The 20,571-nt window shown below is 41.8% G+C and overlaps 1 protein-coding gene across 1 annotated transcript in view; it reads right to left on the reverse strand.

The window, feature by feature from the left end:
• Positions 1-3,078: 3,078 nt before the first annotated feature.
• LOC137421124 (BCL2/adenovirus E1B 19 kDa protein-interacting protein 3) overlaps positions 3,079-20,571 on the reverse strand; it is a 42,103-nt gene continuing 24,610 nt past the window's right edge. Inside the window, exons 3-6 of the mRNA XM_068106859.2 lie at positions 19,838-19,886; positions 18,940-19,037; positions 5,954-6,097; positions 3,079-4,523 (exon numbers count right to left, since the gene is read on the reverse strand). Coding sequence (XP_067962960.1) covers positions 4,475-4,523; positions 5,954-6,097; positions 18,940-19,037; positions 19,838-19,886 — 340 coding nt within the window. The 3' untranslated portion in view covers positions 3,079-4,474. The remainder of the gene's footprint in view (positions 4,524-5,953; positions 6,098-18,939; positions 19,038-19,837; positions 19,887-20,571) is intronic.

A 20,571-nucleotide genomic window follows, 5' to 3' on the forward strand; every position in this document is an offset into this window, starting at 1 on the left:
GCTAAGGGAAGCTTGCAACCTGATCCGAAAATGTCAATCAAACAAAATGAAATGCAATCAATTTACTTCAAAGAATGCAAAATGAAACAATAAGCAAATCATACAAGCATGACGACGGACCTAATTAATGAATAATGACAGACTGAAACAATTAACACAGGCCACATGCATCCGATAGGAAAGGCCGACATAACATCACACACACGGACCCTCCATCTAACCCAGGGAAAGGGAAGGGGAGCAAATAAAAAAAACAATATTTGCAGGGAATTGAAATAAAACGGGATATGAGGATGGGAATGGAATGTGGTCCAGGCCCGTTTGAAGGGCAGTTTCATCGACGCTCGTCAGAGCGGAGCCAGGTGGGAACAAGTGTGAATGGACCAGTCATCACGCTCTGCAATTCCTTTCTCCTTTGATCCTTTTCCTTTTCTCAACCTCGGATGGATGAGATAGGAGCAGCGGGAGTTGCTGAGAGAGCGGTGTGGACAGAGTGGTTGGAGCAGCGGACATTCTTTCTTCTTGGTTTGGGTCTGGCAGTGAATGGTTGTGTACCGGCATCTTCTCCTCGTTCTCCTCTTCTTCTGGCATATGGGCATTGAGAGCGAACGTTCCCTCTTGGGCCTTCTCATTCCAAAAAGCAATAGTGGTGGACGGTTGTGCTTTTCTCTCTGCACGGGGAAGCTTCATCGTGAGCCGCCATGTTGGGACATCTTGCTGGTGGTTGTGAGAAGGAAGAGCCACGGCCCGGGAACTGTGGTTTTCCGTGCAGAGGACGGGTGGACGAGCACGGCGTAGAAGACCAGGCTGCACGCCTGCCATTCGCTTTGCGTGGAAGGCCTACTCTGCACCAACGAATGCGGCCTAGTGAACGAGGGCGGCCTAGTGAACGAGGGCGACTGAGGCCTTCTTCCGACCAAGGCAGGAGCAGCGCCCGGATTGCACGCGTGGGGCCTGGACGATTCCTGGCGAGACACCCCAGCCGATTTGAGCTAAGTCCCCTACTAAATAACACATATATTTTCCAGTTCTTTTTCCCTTTGTCTGTTTTTCGAGTCTGTCTGTGGGGAGGTCCCATATAGGAATTTAGTTTTATCGTTCATTATTTTGTGACCGGTATTTTCTTTAATAAACCTGGTTGTTTTTTTTTTGCATTTTTAACTCGTTTTATTTGAGTTATTTATTGCAGGTTTGAGGGCTGCTGGTGGGGCCCGCGAAGGTAAGCTCTCCGGTTTCTCCCCCGTTTGCTTCCCACGCATATTAACTCCGCCATTGAACTAAATGCCTCGGAGTGTTAAAGCTTGTTTGGTCATCCGTGCTACCCTACGGTGTTCACCAAGGGTGGTCACACAACAATATATACATATATATTTAATTAGTTGGCACATTACATGCCTTGCGTTGGCATTGCATATGGTGCAGACAGATAATACCTCATTTATGATATATTTGGGTTGTTGGAAATCTGTTTTATACTTGAGACACAGCATAAAGCAGGCTGACTAGGTGTCCCGTATTTTATGGGATTGTCCTGTTTTTTTCTCAAATGTCCCTCGTCCCGTTTCAAACCTTCCCGGGACGCCACTTGTCTCGTATTTTTCGTCCTCCGAACGATATTTGAAAAGGGAAAGGAAAGGCGGCATGCAGTACTGGCGCGTACGCTTCCATCATGGTAACAATGTGCCATCAATAAGGCCAAGCAGCAGCCGGAAAAGAGACACTATCATGGCGTCATGGGACTCGTCACACGGGACTGAGAGTGATGAAACGTTGAAGGGCCAAAGTTCACTGGAAAAGAGGAAGGCGACCATAAAAAGGACGTGTGTCTTTCTTGAGGAATGACTGCTTTCCACCAGTTATGACTGGTTGATGAAGGATACTGAAAATTGTCATGGAGCTCACTGTACAGTTACAGTATGGTCGTGGAGTTTCTCCATTTCCCATGGCGGCTTATCTGATGTCAAGCAGCAGGAAGCACACACAAGTCTAAATTGATGGTTACTGCAACAAGCCAAGGGATCAAAACCTTCTTCACAGTAAAAGTAAAATAAACATTCCAAAGAAAGTTTGGTAATTTTTTTTTTTTTTGCGTAAACATGTTGTGATTCTCATTTTCTCATCAGACTTTATAAGATGAACTTCCAGAATTTTCCAACTTTTAGTGCAAGTTTCCATTTGGAAACGCATTGTTTTCACATTATTAGTTGAGCAGAACATAGTTATTTCAAAGAGTAAAGGTCGAACAACCGAAAACTTTTTGCCTTAACATGTAAATATGGTGCTGCTTATTTATTTGATCGAAGGAGCAAGAACCCGATGGACGGGATAATTCCCACTTTTATAACGTCCCCTCCCTCTACCCTGAACCACCAGGACTTCCAATGGGTTCTAAAGTGTTCTAAAGGGTAATTGTGGTGGGTTCTAAAGGGTAATTGCCTGAGTGTCCCGTATTTTATTTCCTCCGACCTGGTCACCCTGGCATAAAGCGCCCTTTTTGCAGATATGGCCATGTTGGTTCGAGGATGTCCACAGATTTCCTGCAGCTTGTTCCCAAGGTTGTGAGCCTATAAGTTGATCCCAAATGTATATAGATTTCATTTATGGATCACAATCTTTTATAACATCAGTGAAAGCCGCTTTGACCCCTGGGTAGTAGTTATGTGTGCCTTCCTGATGCCTTTGTGACCAACATAACTGTAGTTGTATCTGATAGGATGGAAATGTAGTGTTTGTTCAACAGCGCTTTTCCCCTCTACTGATTAATCATAAGGTAGAGAGTTACATGTGTGTGAAGATGGTTCAAAGTTATGCTGAACCATTCGTAACGTTTTATGTAAGTGACAGTTTGGAAATAAGATAGGTCACGGATGAGGGTAAGACCCCAAAGAAAGGCCCTAAAGACTACACGAAGAGTTCTTTCAAAGTGGAGACATTGAAAGTGAGGAGATGTCATCAGTAAATGTCATATATTTAATTTTAAAAAAAATTAAATGTGATGTAATAAAATAGAATCTACTTAACTTCTCTCCATATTCATCCATTCAACATCAATGAAACATTCAATTGTCACACCTGGGCTGAGTGCATTTTGTGAAAAATTTAATTTTTATAAGCGAGACCAATAAATTGTAACAATATCGATTAATAGATGGCTTCATCAAAGTGTGCTTGGAGCTGTTAAGAAGGAAGGAATTGTAAACCATAACTTTTATCTGATGGGAATGCCCAAACGTTCTTCACGAAAAATTATTTTATAGACATTTTTGGAAAAACAAAGTCCTCATCAATCAGTGCTTTGGATGTGAGCATAACTGTATGTAACTAGAACGGCACTCCGCAGAGAGCATACCTCCGCCAGGTGAACAGTTTACGTTTTGTATTCCAGAGTAGACCAGAAAATCACAATACAGAATCACGTTGAATCAAAATCATCCGTCAACAACTTTTTGAGATATCCTGCTATGTATCGTTTTTGTCCCTATCTACCAATGGTGAAGAATCACTTTAAAAATTCTAGTAGCCGAATCCGGATCGGGATCTTCATCAAAATCTAATCTATTTGTCCTTGTCAGATACGCTACATCTTTGCCAAATTTCGTCCGAATCCGTCCACACCTTTTTGAGATATCTTGTTCACAAACGGACAGACAGACAGGGGTGGAAAACATAACCTCCATCCACCTTTGGTGGCGGAGGAAATGAGGTCCTCACTTAAAAACAGACAGACAGGGGTGGCGAATCCACCTCACGAGATGCTACATGTTGATACCAAGTAGAATTTTTCGTTGTTTCTTTTCGCATCTTTTGCTTTTCTCAAACATTCCTGGATTTAGTGTTCACTAGTTGAATGAGAGTCTCAGCAAGAAGTGAATGGCAGGTCAGCATTTTGCCCCAACGCATTGCGATAATGAAATAGTAATTACATAAACAAATTATAACTAATTGGGACAACTTATGGACATCAAGTATGCAGGTCAAAGGCTGAATTTGGTCCAAACTAACACAAAGCCATTTTCTTTTCTTTCAATAAACTTTTATATCACAACCTGCAACAAGCGCTATCTAATATTATTCATTTACTGAAAGTACATAAATATTGATTGAAATGATCCAAAGTTTGAAATGTAAACGCACATGGCATCATATCACCGAGATGTAGCCTACGGAGTCCTTGGAGGTCCCTTCACTCGTTTATCACACACTGCACAGTGCAGATTGCCCGCTGCAGGCATTGGCACCATTTTTAACATTGCGATATTGCTAAGTCAAACTGTAAAGTTATACTGAGCTGGGCCAAAAAAACACACTTTGGTCATAAACGGTTCACTTTAAAGACAATTTTGGTACGCCATGGATGTCATTTACTCCTGTGGACTACGTGTAATCGAGAAGCTAATGCTAAGCACTGATCAGACCACATGAACTAACTACAGTGCATTGAGAAAATGGTTTAAAGTGCCACAGTTCAGATCAATCAATAGGAATTTCCAGAAGGAGTAGTCATGCGCTTTCCAATGATGATCCTGCAAGATAAACACAGTGATGGTAAAACGTTTACAAAAATTGTTTTTGTTTAAAAAAAACAAACACAAACAATATATATATATATATGTTATATACAGTGCATTCAGAAAGTATTCAGACCCCTTCACTTTTTTCACATTTTGTTATGTTGCAGCCTTATGCTGAAATCGTTTAAATGCATTTTTTCCCTCATCAATCTGCACTCAATACCCCATAATGACAAAGAGAAAACAGGATTTTAGAAAGTTTTGCAAATTTATTAAAAAGAAAAAACTGAAATATCACATTGGCATAAGTATTCATACCCTTTGCTATGACACTTGAAATTTAGCTCAGGTGCCTCCCATTTCTCTTGATCATCTTTGAGATGTTTCTACACCTTGATTGGAGTCCACCTGTGGTAAATTCAATTGATTGGACATGATTTGGAAAGGCACACACCTGTCTATATAAGGTCTCACAGCTGACAATGCATATCAGAGCAAAAACCAAGCCATGAGGTCGAAGGAACTGCCTGCAGAGCTCAGAGACAGGATTGTGTCGGGGCACAGAAAAATCTCTGCTGCATTGAAGGTTCCCAAGAGAACAGTGGACTCCATAATTCTTAAATGGAAGAAGTTTGGAACAACCAGGACTCTTCCTAGAGCTGGGGCCGCCCGGCCAAACTGAGCAATCGGGGGAGAAGGGCCTTGGTAAGAGAGGTGACCAAGAACCAAGAACCTGAGACAGAAGGTGTTGGCTTTGGTGTCGTACTCTAGAAGATCTCCGAGTTGTCTCGCATTTGTGTTTGGCAATGCCTTGCCGTCGTCTGAAGGATCCTTGGCAGATATCACATAAATATCTGTCTCTGTTAATCTCCACTTATTGACAGGCAGTAGCATACTTAGTCTGTCCCTCTCCATACAGGCATACAAAGCCTCCTTACATTTCCTTCTCCAAAGATATATATCCGAGGCAGCTATGAACCAGTTACTCTCACCGATGTTGAAACTTTAGGTCTTTCCTCACTTTATCCCACCATCTGAACTTTATTCCATGTCCTGGGCAGCATTTTTGCAACCATCCAAATAGGAGTTTGTATGGAATACGATCATCATCCATCTGGGCAAGTTGGCCTAGCCAGTGGAGCCTCCATGCTGCAATTGCATCTTCCAATGGTTCCTCGATCCCAAACATTTCAGCTATCTGCACACGGCTGATATTCCCTACTTACTTTTGAGTTCTGGTAACTCCTAAAATGTCTCGAAGCCATCGATCGTGGAAAACTTCCCGTTTCCCGGAAGCGTTACCCTTTGTGGCCTACATCTCAGCTCCATACAGCAGTGCACCGAGCACCACCGCACAGTAGAGCTGTCTCTTGGTCTTCAAATAAAGGTCACCGTCCATAAAAATGTGGACACGTACACACACCTTGCACTGCGTAGCTTACCCAAGGCCAAATGCTACGATGTGGGAGAGCAGAAAAGTTGGGATGAAGAAGAGAAGTAGCTGGTTCGAGATGCTCCCATCTCGTGATTCTTTCACTGCAGAAATGCCATCACACTTGACCTTACGAGAACGACAAAGTAGTTTCCTGGAAATACAAACAAATAAACGACTGTTTTCCATTCTGCTTCGATGCCGTTTCTCACTTTCTTATAGAATATTATAGGAACTTTCTTACAATAGCTTTGCATAAAGTACAGTGCGACATTGAGTTTGAGCTGGACAGGAAATTTACTTCATTTGAAATTGTCTAAACACTGTGCATGCCCTTCCAATGAAAAACAGTTGGCAATTTCTCATCAAAAGAAGCTGCGACACATTCCTCCCATCAATATATACTAGGGCATGCCCGTACTATATCTATATCTAAAATTATATCCCCCCCTCTATTTACATGAAATGGTTTGGTTCATGAAATGTTTTGGTCCATTCGCAACGCCAAAGCGAACGGCGAACGCTTTACATGAAATGGTTTGGTTCATGAAATGTTTTGGTCCATTCGCAACGCCAAAGCGAACGGCGAACGGCTTGCGAGTACAGTGACAATCCCCCCCCCCCCCCTCTATTTAGATGAAATGGTTTTTATTAGTTTTAAAACATAGTTTAACGCCAACATAGCGGCAACATAGTTTGCAAACGTGAAATAAATGAATACGCTCTCAAATGTGCCATCCGAGGCAGAGTGTGTCCGCCACGTTCGGCACACGCGATAGCTCGCTGCTCTCTGATTGGTTGAATCGTTTTTTGGACATAGCTCGGTAAGTAATTGTCCGATTAATATGAAACCTTGAAAAGGCACATCCTCGGGTCCCCAGCAATATACCTGGCAAGTTTAAAGTATATCGGACCCGTGGTTGTCGAGAAACAGCGGTCACAGACAAACGTACAAACGTACAAACAAACAAACACACAGAGATTACTGGAATTATAGATAGATTTTTTTTTTTTTTTTACGAGAATGCAATCGTCTGTTTCAGAAAAGCCCTCTCAACAAGAGCTGCCAAATCACAAGGCACGAAACGAAATATTTCTGCATAACATGGATGCAAGAATTTGGTATTTAACAGTGGTAGAAAGGCCCGTGCTTGTTTCACGGCTCATGTCTGGTACGGTATTTAACATTAATAAGAAACAGCAAGATGGGACCTCGGGCATAATATAATCTCTGAAGGAATGCATACCATATGATATAACTTCCTCGGGATGTCTTACAGGATGGGGCAACGGTAGCACATTTGTAAATCACCTGTCTAGTTTGGGTTTCATTCTTTGACCGACTTTAACAGGCTTTTCAGGTAAGGGACTGGTGCTTTGCAGGTAAGGCACTGGTGCTTTGCAGGTAAGGGGTTGGTGCTTTGCAGGTAAGGCACTGGTGCTTTTCAGATAAAGGACTGGTGCTTTGCAGGTAAGGGGTTGGTGCTTTGAATGTAAGGCACTGGTGCTTTGCAGGTAAGGGGTTGGTGCTTTGCAGGTAAGGCACTGGTGTTTTGCAGGTAAGACACTGGTGCTTTGCAGGCAACGCACTGGTGCTTTGCAGATAAAGGACTGGTGCTTTGCAAGTAAGTGGTTGGTGCTTTGCAAAGTAAGGCACTGGTGCTTGGCAGATGAAGGACTGGTGCTTTGCAGGTAATGGACTGGTGCTTTGCAGGTAAGGGGTTGGTGCTTTGCAGATAAAGGACTGGTGCTTTGCAGGTAATGTACTGGTGCTTTGCAGATAAAGGACTGGTGCTTTGCAGATAAAGGACTGGTGCTTTGCAGGTAATGGACTGGTGCTTTGCAGGTAATGGACTGGTGCTTTGTAGATAAGGACTGGTGCTTTGCAGGTAATGGACTGGTGCTTTGCAGATAAAGGACTGGTGCTTTGCAGATAAAGGACTGGTGCTTTGCAGATAAAGGACTGGTGCTTTGCAGATAAAGGACTGGTGCTTTGCAGGTAAGGGGTTGGTGCTTTGCAGATAAAGGACTGGTGCTTTGCAGGTAATGGACTGGTGCTTTGCAGATAAAGGACTGGTGCTTTGCAGATAAAGGACTGGTGCTTTGCAGGTAATGGACTGGTGCTTTGCAGGTAATGGACTGGTGCTTTGTAGATAAGGACTGGTGCTTTGCAGGTAATGGACTGGTGCTTTGCAGATAAAGGACTGGTGCTTTGCAGATAAAGGACTGGTGCTTTGCAGATAAAGGACTGGTGCTTTGCAGATAAAGGACTGGTGCTTTGCAGGTAAGGGGTTGGTGCTTTGCAGATAAAGGACTGGTGCTTTGCAGGTAATGGACTGGTGCTTTGCAGATAAAAGACTGGTGCTTTGCAGATAAAGGACTGGTGCTTTGCAGATAAAGGACTGGTGCTTTGCAGGTAATGGACTGGTGCTTTGCAGATAAAGGACTGGTGCTTTGCAGGTAATGGACTGGTGCTTTGCAGGTAATGGACTGGTGCTTTGCAGGTAAGGCACTGGTGCTTTGCAGATAAAGGACTGGTGCTTTTCAGATAAAGGACTGGTGCTTTGCAGGTAAGGGGTTGGTGCTTTGAATGTAAGGCACTGGTGCTTTGCAGGTAAGGCACTGGTGCTTTGCAGGTAAGGGGTTGGTGCTTTGCAGGTAAGGCACTGGTGTTTTGCAGGTAAGACACTGGTGCTTTGCAGGCAACGCACTGGTGCTTTGCAGATAAAGGACTGGTGCTTTGCAAGTAAGTGGTTGGTGCTTTGCAAAGTAAGGCACTGGTGCTTTGCAGATAAAGGACTGGTGCTTTGCAGGTAATGGACTGGTGCTTTGCAGATAAAGGACTGGTGCTTTGCAGATAAAGGACTGGTGCTTTGCAGATAAAGGACTGGTGCTTTGCAGATAAAGGACTGGTGCTTTGCAGGTAATGGACTGGTGCTTTGTAGATAAGGACTGGTGCTTTGCAGGTAATGGACTGGTGCTTTGCAGATAAAGGACTGGTGCTTTGCAGATAAAGGACTGGTGCTTTGCAGATAAAGGACTGGTGCTTTGCAGGTAAGGGGTTGGTGCTTTGCAGATAAAGGACTGGTGCTTTGCAGGTAATGGACTGGTGCTTTGCAGATAAAGGACTGGTGCTTTGCAGATAAAGGACTGGTGCTTTGCAGATAAAGGACTGGTGCTTTGCAGGTAATGGACTGGTGCTTTGCAGATAAAGGACTGGTGCTTTGCAGGTAATGGACTGGTGCTTTGCAGGTAATGGACTGGTGCATTGCAGGTAATGGACTGGTGCTTTGCAGATAAAGGACTGGTGCTTTGCAGGTAATGGACTGGTGCTTTGAAACCAATTTTTTTTCATCATACGTCAGATGGGACCTTAAGTTGGGGACCCATCTGCTAGCATTGGTAGCTCATGGGTGTTAAAGATCCCACGGTTCATTTGGACAAAGAGTAGCCGAATTTGTCACTGCCAGCCTAAATAAGTTCAAAATTCCTGCGTTTACCAGCCCGATAACGCTCAGTCCCTGAGTTGGGGCTGTGGCACCCCATCCACCACCATGGACCATGGCACTCGACAAAGTTTGAAGACCAGAGTAAGTGGTTGTACCTCAGCATGTACGTGGAGATTTTAGACAGTAAAGAAAAACACCTTCCTGATGGTACATGCCCAGAGCACCAGTTTATAAGTGGAATCAATTTCATCAGACATCAAATTCACACTGGAATCTCACATGTGACCACAACGATTCTGCTGATTCTGCATTTCGCAGATCTGAGTCAATATTGATGCTATACATCATTTCATATTTTTGTCACCAGTCCTCCAACCTTTTTGAATGCTTCTATATTAATTCCAGAGTTTATTTTCAGTATTGACATAACTTTAGGAAAGAGAGACAAAGAACAATTTTCTTATATTACCATCATATATACTGTTACATTTGTAGGTAAGGGGCAATGCTGAGATAAGACCTTAACCACCGTTTGTGTTTGACTAGATTCTTCGGACATTTTGAACATGCATTAAGTTTGCATAGTTGAGGTAAGGTGTCCTCAGTAACATCACAGGTGATGTTGTTGTCCAATTTATATAAAAGTCTCATCCATTTAATTCCCCTGTTAGACTGGGTGAGGTAGAGCAAGGGTCGAGGGTGATATGTCATGTGCACTTCCCATTGAGGTGAATACATTAATCCATGTGTATTAACCTCTGTAGGAGACACATATGGTATACATAATCCCTGAAGAGAGCTACCTGTGGTTAAAATGCAAAGACTGAGATGATTTGCCCTTTTATGAAAGTAAACCTTAGCTGGTTAATACGCTGCATTTTCTGCACTGTGAGTATGAAACTTGCTGTGAATACGACTTTTCCAATCACAAACTGCTATTTGATGGGTTAATAAATAAATTCACTAATGTATTAACCCTGAGTTGCACTTGTTGTTTGAGAAAAAGTGCAGTGGCAGAATGACTAGTGATAACTCAACCAATAAATAAAATGGAAGTGAATGGCTTTCACATCCAACAAAATGATACTATTGAGAAGTGTCTGTTTGTTTGATTTTTGTAACATCCACTCCACCCTGAACTGCTGGATGGAATAGGTTGAAACTGGTGGTTGTACATGATGGGTGCACATGGGGGTTTTAGACAATAAAGAAAAAAAAATTTAATGGTTCCGGAGGTTCATGGTCAGAGGGAGGACATTAGTGCTCTCAATGTAAATTGTGTATTAAATTGTATAGCGCTGCTCCCTGTGGGGTGGTTAATACAAGTCATATTAAAACAACTTCTGGGAGAAATCAACCAGTCAGTAATTTCTGGGAGAAATCAACCCATCAGTTATTTCTGGGAGAAATCAACCCATCCGTTAATTCTGAGAGAAATCGACCCGTCCGTTATTTCTTTGAGAAATCAACCAGTCATTAATTTCTGGGAGATATCAAGCCATCAGTTATTTCTGGGAGAAATCAACCAGTCAGTAATGTCTGGGAGAAATCAACCAGTCAGTTATTTCTGGGAGAAATCAAGCCATCAGTTATTTCTGTGAGAAACCAACCCATCAGTAATTTCTGCGAGAAACCAACCCGTCTGTAATTTCTGGGAGAAATCAACCCGTCAGTAATTTCTAGGAGAAATCAACCCGTCAATCATTTCTGGGGAGAAATCAACCAGTCAGTAATTTCTGGGAGAAATCAACCCGTCAATAATTTCTGGGGAGAAATCAACCAGTCTAATTTCTGGGAGAAATCAACCAGTCTAATTTCTGGGAGAAATCAACCCGTCAATAATTTCTGGGGAGAAATCAACCAGTCAGTAATTTCTGGGAGAAATCAACCAGACAGAAATTTCTGGGAGAAATCAACCCATCTGTTATTTCTGGAACAAATCAACACGTCTGTTATTTCTGGGAGAAATCAACCAGTCAGTAATTTCTGGGAGAAATCAACCAGTCAGTAATTTCTGGGAGAAATCAACCCGTCAATAATTTCTGGGAGAAATCAACCAGTCAGTAATTTCTGGGAGAAATCAACCCGTCAATAATTTCTGGGAGAAATCAACCAGTCAGTAATTTCTGGGAGAAATCAACCAGTCAGTAATTTCTGGGAGAAATCAACCAGTCAGTAATTTCTGGGAGAAATCAACCAGTCAGTAATTTCTGGGAGAAATCAACCCGTCAGTAATTTCTGGGAGAAATCAACCCGTCAATAATTTCTGGGGAGAAATCAACCAGTCAGTAATTTCTGGGAGAAATCAACCCGTCAATAATTTCTGGGAGAAATCAACCAGTCAGTAATTTCTGGGAGAAATCAACCCGTCAGTAATTTCTGGGAGAAATCAACCCGTCAATAATTTCTGGGAGAAATCAACCAGTCAGTTATTTCTGGGAGAAATCAAGCCATCAGTTATTTCTGTGAGAAACCAACCCATCAGTAATTTCTGCGAGAAACCAACCCGTCTGTAATTTCTGGGAGAAATCAACCAGTCAGTAATTTCTGGGAGAAATCAACCAGTCAGTAATTTCTGGGAGAAATCAACCAGTCAGTAATTTCTGGGAGAAATCAACCCGTCAGTAATTTCTGGGAGAAATCAACCCGTCAGTAATTTCTGGGAGAAATCAACCCGTCAATAATTTCTGGGGAGAAATCAACCAGTCAGTAATTTCTGGGAGAAATCAACCCGTCAATAATTTCTGGGAGAAATCAACCAGTCAGTAATTTCTGGGAGAAATCAACCCGTCAGTAATTTCTGGGAGAAATCAACCAGTCAGTAATTTCTGGGAGAAATCAACCCGTCAGTAATTTCTGGGAGAAATCAACCCGTCAATAATTTCTGGGGAGAAATCAACCAGTCATTAATTTCTGGGAGAAATCAACCCGTCAATAATTTCTGGGAGAAATCAACCAGTCAGTAATTTCTGGGAGAAATCAACCCGTCAGTAATTTCTGGGAGAAATCAACCCGTCAATAATTTCTGGGAGAAATCAACCCGTCAATAATTTCTGGGAGAAATCAACCAGTCAGTTATTTCTGGGAGAAATCAAGCCATCAGTTATTTCTGTGAGAAACCAACCCATCAGTAATTTCTGCGAGAAACCAACCCGTCTGTAATTTCTGGGAGAAATCAACCCGTCAGTAATTTCTGGGAGAAATCAACACGTCTGTTATTTCTGGGAGAAATCAACCAGTCAGTAATTTCTGGGAGAAATCAACCAGTCAGTAATTTCTGGGAGAAATCAACCCGTCAATAATTTCTCGGAGAAATCAAGCCATCAGTTATTTCTGGGAGAAATCAACCAGTCAGTAATTTCTGGGAGAAATCAACCCGTCAGTAATTTCTAGGAGAAATCAACCCATCAGTAATTTCTGGGGAGAAATCAACCGGTCAGTAATTTCTGGGAGAAATCAACCCGTCAATAATTTCTGGGGAGAAATCAACCAGTCTAATTTCTGGGAGAAATCAACCAGTCTAATTTCTGGGAGAAATCAACCCGTCAATAATTTCTGGGGAGAAATCAACCAGTCAGTAATTTCTGGGAGAAATCAACCAGACAGAAATTTCTGGGAGAAATCAACCCATCTGTTATTTCTGGGACAAATCAACACGTCTGTTATTTCTGGGAGAAATCAACCAGTCAGTAATTTCTGGGAGAAATCAACCAGTCAGTAATTTCTGGGAGAAATCAACCCGTCAATAATTTCTGGGAGAAATCAACCAGTCAGTAATTTCTGGGAGAAATCAACCAGTCAGTAATTTCTGGGAGAAATCAACCAGTCAGTAATTTCTGGGAGAAATCAACCAGTCAGTAATTTCTGGGAGAAATCAACCCGTCAGTAATTTCTGGGAGAAATCAACCCGTCAATAATTTCTGGGGAGAAATCAACCAGTCAGTAATTTCTGGGAGAAATCAACCCGTCAATAATTTCTGGGAGAAATCAACCAGTCAGTAATTTCTGGGAGAAATCAACCCGTCTGTTATTTCTGGGAGAAATCAAGCCATCAGTTATTTCTGTGAGAAACCAACCCATCAGTAATTTCTGCGAGAAACCAACCCGTCTGTAATTTCTGGGAGAAATCAACCCGTCAGTAATTTCTGGGAGAAACCAACCCATCAGTAATTTCTGCGAGAAACCAACCCGTCTGTAATTTCTGGGAGAAATCAAGCCATCAGTTATTTCTGGGAGAAATCAACCAGTCAGTAATTTCTGGGATAAATCAACCAGTCAGTTATTTCTGGGAGAAATCAAGCCATCAGTTATTTCTGTGAGAAACCAACCCATCAGTAATTTCTGCGAGAAACCAACCCATCTGTAATTTCTGGGAGAAATCAACCCGTCAGTAATTTCTGGGAGAAATCAACCCGTCAATCATTTCTGGGGAGAAATCAACCAGTCAGTAATTTCTGGGAGAAATCAACCCGTCAATAATTTCTGGGGAGAAATCAACCAGTCTAATTTCTGGGAGAAATCAACCAGTCAGTAATTTCTGGGAGAAATCAACCCGTCAGTAATTTCTGGGAGAAATCAACCCGTCAATAATTTCTGGGAGAAATCAACCAGTCAGTAATTTCTGGGAGAAATCAACCAGTCAGTAATTTCTGGGAGAAATCAACCAGTCAGTAATTTCTGGGAGAAATCAACCAGTCAGTAATTTCTGGGAGAAATCAACCCGTCAGTAATTTCTGGGAGAAATCAACCCGTCAATAATTTCTGGGGAGAAATCAACCAGTCAGTAATTTCTGGGAGAAATCAACCCGTCAATAATTTCTGGGAGAAATCAACCAGTCAGTAATTTCTGGGAGAAATCAACCCGTCAATAATTTCTGGGAGAAATCAACCAGTCAGTAATTTCTGGGAGAAATCAACCCGTCTGTTATTTCTGGGAGAAATCAACCCGTCTGTTATTTCTGGGAGAAATCAACCTGTCAGTAATTTCTGGGAGAAATCAACCCGTCAATAATTTCTGGGGAGAAATCAACCAGTCAGTAATTTCTGGGAGAAATCAACCAGAAATTTCTGGGAGAAATCAACCCATCAGTAATTTCTGGGAGAAATCAACCTGTCCATTAATTCTGGGAGAATTTAACCCATCCGTTAATTCTGGGAGAAATCAATCTGTCCGTTAATTCTGGGAGAAACCACCCGTCCATTAATTCTGGGAGAAATCAACCTGTCCGTTAATTCTGGGAGAAATCAACCCGTCCGTTAATTCTGGGAGAAATCAACCCGTCCGTTAATTCTGGGAGAAATCAACCCGTCATTTAATTCTGCGAGAAATCAACCTGTCCGTTATTTATAGGATAAATCAACCCGTCCGTTAATTCTGGGAGAAATCAACCCATCCGTTATTTCTGGGACAAATCAACCCATCCGTTAATTCTGGAAAAATCAATCCGTCCGTTATTTCTTGGTGAAATCAACCCGTCCGTTATTTCTGAGACAAATCAACTCATCAGTAATTTCTGGAACAAATCAGCCAGTCTGTTGTTTCTGAGAAAAATCAACCAGTCTGTTGTTTCTGAGAGAAATCAACCCTTCCGTTATTTCTGAGACAAATCAACTCGTCCGTTATTTCTGTGGGAATAATTGTTCAAGTTGCCGGCGATAACTCAGTTATTCTTCACAAAAGACACTGTGGGATTTTTTAAAATCCACCAACAACCAGTGCTGTCAGATGGGTCCTCCTGCTTAACATCATTCTGATAGACGGTGCGCCCACTGACGCATCACCTTGCACCATGTGAAACATCAGGATGACAGTTTTTAGCTAGATAGAGATTTTAACCCAGGCTGAACAGCTCAGAGGCGAGTGAACGTAACTCAAAGCTATCCTGACAGCCATGATGGAGGAATGTAGAAGTGACATTAAATCGTAAGAACATAGTGCAGAGAAGGATAAGTAAATTGATAGATTAAATTCATGCTGTGTACATAAGGCACAGGCATGATGGGCCAAATCCCTACAAACAGGAAACATGGTATAATAACCTCGTGGAGTTGAATGGTCATTACAAGACTGAACTAGACATTACAAGGATCATGTGCACGGTCCCACATCAACCGTTTTAACCACAACCACAACTGCAGCTGGCATATAGATTAAGGCAATTTCATTACAAAAGCGCACCGAAGTAGAAAATGCACTTTGTACTCCGAACAAGATCAAAACCATGTCGATTAGTTATGGTAATTACATCAATTTAATCATCCAGGAATATTCAACATAACCGAAATGGTTTTCATGGGAAAGATATACACGCAGGCATCAGGAAATAAACAATTTAATAAACACAAGGCGAACAAATACAAAATCCTTCACGAAGACGATGAATAAACTAGAGAGTTCATAGAACACCTTACCCCATGTAGTGTTCAAATATATAATTCAATTTAAATAAAATAGTGATTTTAAGGTCATATAAAAAAAATTGCGGAAGTGTACCGCCTTTCATGCAGTGTCTTATACACCACCTTATTTAACATGTCCAAGTACTGCTAAACTGGAGGGTTTTGAAAGTGTTAAAAGGCGATTTGGGTTCTATAATGTTAAAGTATATAATTAAATTGAAATAAAATAAATATTAAAAAATATACGTATATTCGGGAAATTTACCGCCTTTGACGCAATGCCTTTTACACCACCTTATTTAACATGTTTCATAAGTTATTAGTGCCTGTTAGGGGTGTCCTTCATGGCATCCTTAAAAGCAGTAACTTTCTTCTTTGGAATGATTTACCATTATGTTTGACTGCCACATTAAAAAAGTTATCTCGCTCCTCTCTGCACATGTGCGATCGGGACAAATTCAGAGCCAAAGTACTGTTAAACTACAGGTCTGTTTTCTAATTCATGTTGCAATTTGTGTTCAAAATACAACATTCAATTGAGATATAAGTTGTTCCTCAATCATAAACTGACTTTTGTAAATGGACGGACGGACAGACAGACGGAATTGAAGAAATTGCTTAACCTCGCTTTTAGCTTCACGTGCGCAGGGTACTAATTGCCATATGTAAATGAACAGTAAAGAAACTCAATCCCCTAAGGTGCTACATGTATAACTAGATGGTATTCATAGAATACTTACCCTGCGCAGTCTTGAGAAGGACTTGGTGCAAGCCAACTCTTCTGTTTTTTAAGGGTTTTTTTTTTTCTTGATCCAATATGGCTGCCAGACCAGTGACTGATAATGTCACTTTTATTAAACTATATTTTCCATGGGTAGTTCATCAATTAGTTAAAGATGTGCATTGATCGGTTAAGCAGTTTAAAAGGAGAATATTTTCAATTTTTTTGGCTTAGATCCAATATGGCTGCCAGACCACGTGACATAGGATGTCACGTCATAATAAAGGCACCAATGACATCATCATTAACATATCTTATTCCCCATTGGGAGTACTTGCCAATGAGCCATGTTTCAATTTTTTTCCATGGAGCGGGGTCGGAGATATAGAGGGGCAAAGTTTTTCGGTTTTTGCAAGATGGCACCTTTACCGCTGAACTATGACATCATAATTATCATTAAAATATTCTTCAGGAGGAGGCGCTCCTGTGGAGAAAATATCGTGTCAATCAGTCCAAGAACTGCAGAGAAAAAAAAATCATACTGATCAAATCAAGCGTTGTACTTGCCGAATTATGACGTCATTATTACGGTACTGATGACATCATCATTAACATATCTTATTCCCCAAGGGGATTGCTTGATATTGAGCCATATTTCATTTTTTTCCATGGAGTGGTTTCGGAGACATAGAGGTGCAACATTTTTCGATTTTTCCAAGATGGCGCCTGTACCACGTGACCAATGACGTCATAATTATCATCAATACAATTCTACAGGAGGAGCCGCTCATATTCTGAAAATTTCGTGTTCATCGGACTAACAGTTGTAGAGGAATTTTTTTTTCATACTGATCAGATCAAGCGTTGTACCTGTTGAATTATGACGTCATAATGGAGGTACCAATGATATCATCATTGAATGAATGATCGTTTTTTTTTTAAGGCCAAATTTCCCCGCTAGAGCGGGGGTTAGCCTTGCGGGCCCCATGACAATCATGGTTCCCTGTTTGAGGCAATGTTTTTATGGCCGGATGCCCTTCCTGACGCCAACCCTTGGTCACCTCTTACGATACGCAGGGATACGGTGTACCTATTCTAAATCGGCGTACACACCGTGATCATTCATCCCAGCAAGCTGGTACTCAATTTGCCGACCTCGGAAGGATGACAGGCTGAGTCAACCTGCCTGGCGTTAATTCAGCGATCGACCGGGATTTGAACCCAGCATCCTAGGATCCCAAGCCGGCACCCTAACCGCTAAGCCAACACCAGGCTTGATATCATCAATGATATCAACCACCAATGATATCATCATTAACATATCTTATTCCCCATGGGGTGTACTTGACAATGAGCCATGTTTAATTTTTTTCCATTTAGCGGTTTGGGAGATATAGAGGTGTAACGTTTTCCAAAATGGCGTCTGTACCACGTGACCTATGACGTCATAATTATCAGCAAGAAAATATACAGGCAGAGGCGCTCCTACGGTAAAATTTCATGTCAATTGGACCAATGGTTGCCGAGAAAATGAAGTTTTAAAAGGCAGACACGGCACTCGTACGGCACACGGCACACGTACGGCACACGGCACACATAGGGCACACGTACGTACCAGTTTGTTTAACCCTGCTTTTCGCTTCACGAGTGCAGGGTAATTATACCAGCCGGATCCGAATCCGAATCTTCACCAATATCTGATCATCTTGTCCATGTCACATACTCTACATCTCTGCCAAATTTCGTCCGAATACATCCACAACTTTTTGAGATATCTAGTTCACAGACAGACAGACAAACAAACAAACAGACAGACAGGGGTGAAAACATAACCTCCATCCACCTTTGGTGGCAGAGGTAAAGATGAATATGCATGCACTAAAATAGCGTTTCATCAACTTTGTGCAAAGCAAAGCCAACCAAACTTGGTGACCGAAGAGAATCAGCAATTACTCACCACTAGAACAGAGGATCACTCCGGCTTGGTGAGTTGTGTCATAACTGATTATGAAAACTGTGCGGCAATGTCAGGGCAAGCAAAACCACAAAGGTGATTACAATTTTAAAACCAACATCATCAGTTAAATGGTGGATTCGGTCAAACTGGCCTGCGACAATTTGGGGGAACTTGTGTGAAATACAATGCACAAAAAGTGAGTCTAGAATCCTCAATTGGTGAAGATAATAATTCCAATAGTTCTATTTGGCATATTGTCTGGAATAATGAGATGATGTCAGATGCTGGTTACCATGACTGAATAATGAAATGATATGCACCACTCGACTGTCACTTACCTGATAAACCTTTGAGAAAGACAAGGCCTTCTTGAGACCTGCACTAGATCCAAAACATTCTACAATTGTGCAAGCAGCTGGCAATACAACAAGAAGAAGAAGATACACAAAAGTGCCTCGAAGTAATCTTACTTTGGCGGAGTGTTCTCAGGCCGACTGGACCACTCCCAATTCCGCTTCCTGTGCCTTGTTTCTCCTTCATATTGTGCGGTTACTGGTGTTTCTTCAAACTGCAATACAAAGCAAATTAGGAGATATCACTGAAAATGCTTCAAAATGAAAACTTTAAGCAATTAATTCCTTGCTGGTGAAATCCAAAGTCATCAACACGTCATACATATGCAGGGATGGAGGGAAATTTGAGAAATGGAGGGGAAAGGGGAATTATAGGGGGGATAAGAAAGGGTATTGTGGATAATTGGCAGGTGTGGAGAAGAAAAGACAAAGGAAATAGAACGACACTCTTCGCTGTCGCAATGTCGACCGATATGCCTCCGCCCACATTATTACATCATAATATAAATTTGAACCAAGTTTGATAAATCCCTTCAGCTGTTCTCAAGTATCACATTTTTACCTGACATGACCGCTGACCTTTGACCTATTGCTGCTGGAATTGCATCATAATATATACTTACACCAAATTTAGTCAAAATCCCATCACTGGTTCACAAGTTAGCACGATAAAATGATTTTTACCTCACGGGACCTCTGACCTTTGACCTATTGACCCCATAATCGAATCAGTTCATATTTGCATCATTTACATACTTGTACCAAGCTTGACTTAGATCCCTTCAGCAGTTCTTAAGTTATCGCGGTAATGAAAACCTATCACGGACGGACGGACACACAGACAACCCGAAAACAATGCTTCCGGCGACTTCTTTAGCGGAGGCATAAACAGGGAAGGGGAAAGAGGGAGTGTAAAGGAGAGGGAGCTGGGGCAGGTGAGGGAAGGTGTGATGAAAAATTCCATCATTTTTGCAATATGTAGAAGACCCGATAAAGCTAATGCCTTCATCGTTACCAAATCTGAGGGCATGTGTTCAATATCTTCCCCTGAGTCATGTGCAGAGCTGTGCAAAACAGGAGGGTAAGAAACATGAAAAACGTCAGTTTGCACCTCAGTAAGGACAGTATGATTAGCCTGAGATGAAAAACAAGGACTATACGTTTTCCATTCGTACAATGGTTTTAAAAACAAAACACACATCGAACTTTGATGTGACGATGAACCTGTCTTGTTGGTTATAATGTCCATATCATGAAATCCAAAATTGAAAAATCAGTAAAATGTTTGGCCTTTCACATTGATGTTGTGATTTTTGACAGACAGGGACAGGTGCATGCAGAAAGCTCTGCATCCACCTGCGTCTGACCTCGCAAGGTGAATAAACAGCTCCAAACAGGTGAATAAACAGCTCCAAACAGGTGAATAAACAGCTCCAAACAGGTGAATAAACAGCTCCAAACAGGTGAATAAACAGCTCCAAACAGGTGAATAAACAGCTCCAAACAGGTGAATAAACAGCTCCAAACAGGTGAATAAACAGCTCCAAACAGGTGAATAAACAGCTCCAAACAGGTGAATAAACAGCTCCAAACAGGTGAATAAACAGCTCCAAACAGGTGAATAAACAGCTCCAAACAGGTGAATAAACAGCTCCAAACAGGTGAATAAACAGCTCCAAACAGGTGAATAAACAGCTCCAAACAGGTGAATAAACAGCTCCAAACAGGTGAATAAACAGCTCCAAACAG

Source organism: Myxine glutinosa, chromosome 2, assembly GCF_964187855.1.
Source record: "Myxine glutinosa chromosome 2, kmMyxGlut1.1, whole genome shotgun sequence".
NCBI classification, from domain to species: Eukaryota; Metazoa; Chordata; class Myxini; order Myxiniformes; family Myxinidae; genus Myxine; species Myxine glutinosa.